The sequence below is a fragment of the Peromyscus leucopus genome, chromosome X (genome assembly GCF_004664715.2).
Source record: "Peromyscus leucopus breed LL Stock chromosome X, UCI_PerLeu_2.1, whole genome shotgun sequence".
Lineage (NCBI taxonomy): Eukaryota > Metazoa > Chordata > Mammalia > Rodentia > Cricetidae > Peromyscus > Peromyscus leucopus.
This window is the reverse complement of record NC_051083.1, coordinates 105,104,567-105,106,321: the sequence shown is the minus strand read 5'-3', so window position 1 is coordinate 105,106,321 and position 1,755 is coordinate 105,104,567. Positions and strand designations below refer to the sequence as shown.

At 48.5% G+C, this 1,755-nt stretch overlaps 1 protein-coding gene across 1 annotated transcript; it reads right to left on the bottom strand.

Annotated features, from left to right (window-relative positions):
- Positions 1 to 255: 255 nt before the first annotated feature.
- Positions 256 to 978, bottom strand: LOC114709759 (testis-expressed protein 13C-1-like). The gene has a single exon (XM_028893721.2). It carries the CDS (start codon positions 889 to 891, stop codon positions 256 to 258), a length of 636 nt encoding a protein of 211 aa, XP_028749554.2. The 5' UTR covers positions 892 to 978.
- Between the last annotated feature and the right edge of the window lie 777 nt (positions 979 to 1,755).

Sequence of the window (1,755 nt, the reverse complement as noted above, 5' to 3'; positions counted from 1 at the left end):
TAAACTGACATGTTCAGTAGAATTTTACCCTTCTCAAAAACAATACAAATTATATATACACATACATGTGTATAATTGAATCTGGAGAAAGAGCCATATATGCAATTAGGTTTACCGTGCTAAAGAGTCTGATTGCAGATTAAGGGTATAGCTCAGCGGTAGAGTACTGTATTCTCTGAGAGTACTCTAGATTGGGGAGGGGGTGTCACTGGCAATAATGCAGAGAACACGTAGAGGCGGCTGTGGGGCCTAGGCTCAAGGACCTGGGGAACTTGGCGTACCTGTTACGGATGCCATCTGGTCTTTCTTCGGGGTCACTGCATATTGCCCACTCTGCAAGTCTGTGTCAAGAGCCTCTATATGTTCTTTGATAATTAGAGGCCATGGCAGAGTACCCGGATATTCCGTATCTTGCGACTCAGCCAGAAGTTGCTGTGACAGGTCGAACTCAATCAGCCTCTTGTGCAGCATATCACACTCGTGTAGCACTTGCTTCAGGTTGTCTCTCGCACTGCGAAGCTCAGAGACCACTTCGTCACGCTCCTCACGCAGCCGTTCCAGGTCTGTGGCCAAAGTCCAGGTGGCTGCCTCATGTTCTTCTACCTCATTGTGCAGCTGTTGGACACGTCGTGACTGCTTTTCTCGTTGCCTCGTAGCCACCCTCACTCCCAGGGCAAGAGCACTCCAGGCGCAGGCCCTCTTGATGGCGCGTGGTACACGGGTATCAGCCACGACAGACTTCAGACCATCTTCTATTTCCTTCCAGGGCCGTGAACGGAAGGTCAGGTAGAAGCTCGGGCCACCACCATTCCTCAGCACCTCTTCATTGATAAACACAACCACATCGCAGTGGCGGAAACCACTCTTGGGGTCCCCAACGTCCACAGCCATGGCTGAACCTGCTCTGAATAGTGGTCTGCAATAGGCTCACCCTTCACCTTGATGCCTTGCCCAGTGCTGGCTCCTAGCTCCTACCTCCCTTCCTCTCCCTTCTCACCTAGACTGAAGCCCTGAAGCTACTCACAACAACTCTTCCACGCAAAGGATAAACATGTCAGGGACGTCATAGACATGGGCTGTGAGACCCGCGCCATGGCCTGCTGGGACCAAAATGCAGTGGTACAGATAACTCTGGCTCATCTGGTAAGTTCCCTGTCTTCCACTGTCCCCTTTCTTTTTTATTATGTATGCAGTGTACGCTTGCACGTACAGAAGAGGGCATGTACGCTTGCACACCAGAAGAGGGCGCCAGATCTCATTATGGATGGTTGTGAGCCATCATGCGGTTGCTGGGAATTGAACTCATGACCTCTGGAAGAGCAGCCAGTGCTCTTAACTTTCGAGCCATCTCTCCAGCCCCCCTCTTTCTTTTTTAAGGCCCGATCTACCTGTAGAGTCCATGTTGGCACTGAACTTTCAACTCACCTGCTTTCATCTGAATGCTGAGATCTAGAGTGTGCCACACAGACAGGATTTGACAAGAATTTCCAATCTGGAATTGGAGAAAGTGGGTGCTTTGGAGAGTTGTTTTTTTTTAATGGCTCAACTCCTTGTCTCATAAGTCTGTTTCTGTATCAAAACTTCTATGTAGTCCCAAGTTCCTTAATTCAAACACATGAGAGACAAAAGTCCCTCAGGTTTTCTTTTAAGTCCCCGATCTTGTTCTAGATGCCAGTAATTTCTATTCTATTTTGACTGGGCCTTTATGTTTGCTATCTGTCTGTCTGTCTAACCTATTTATCAAGACAGGTTCTT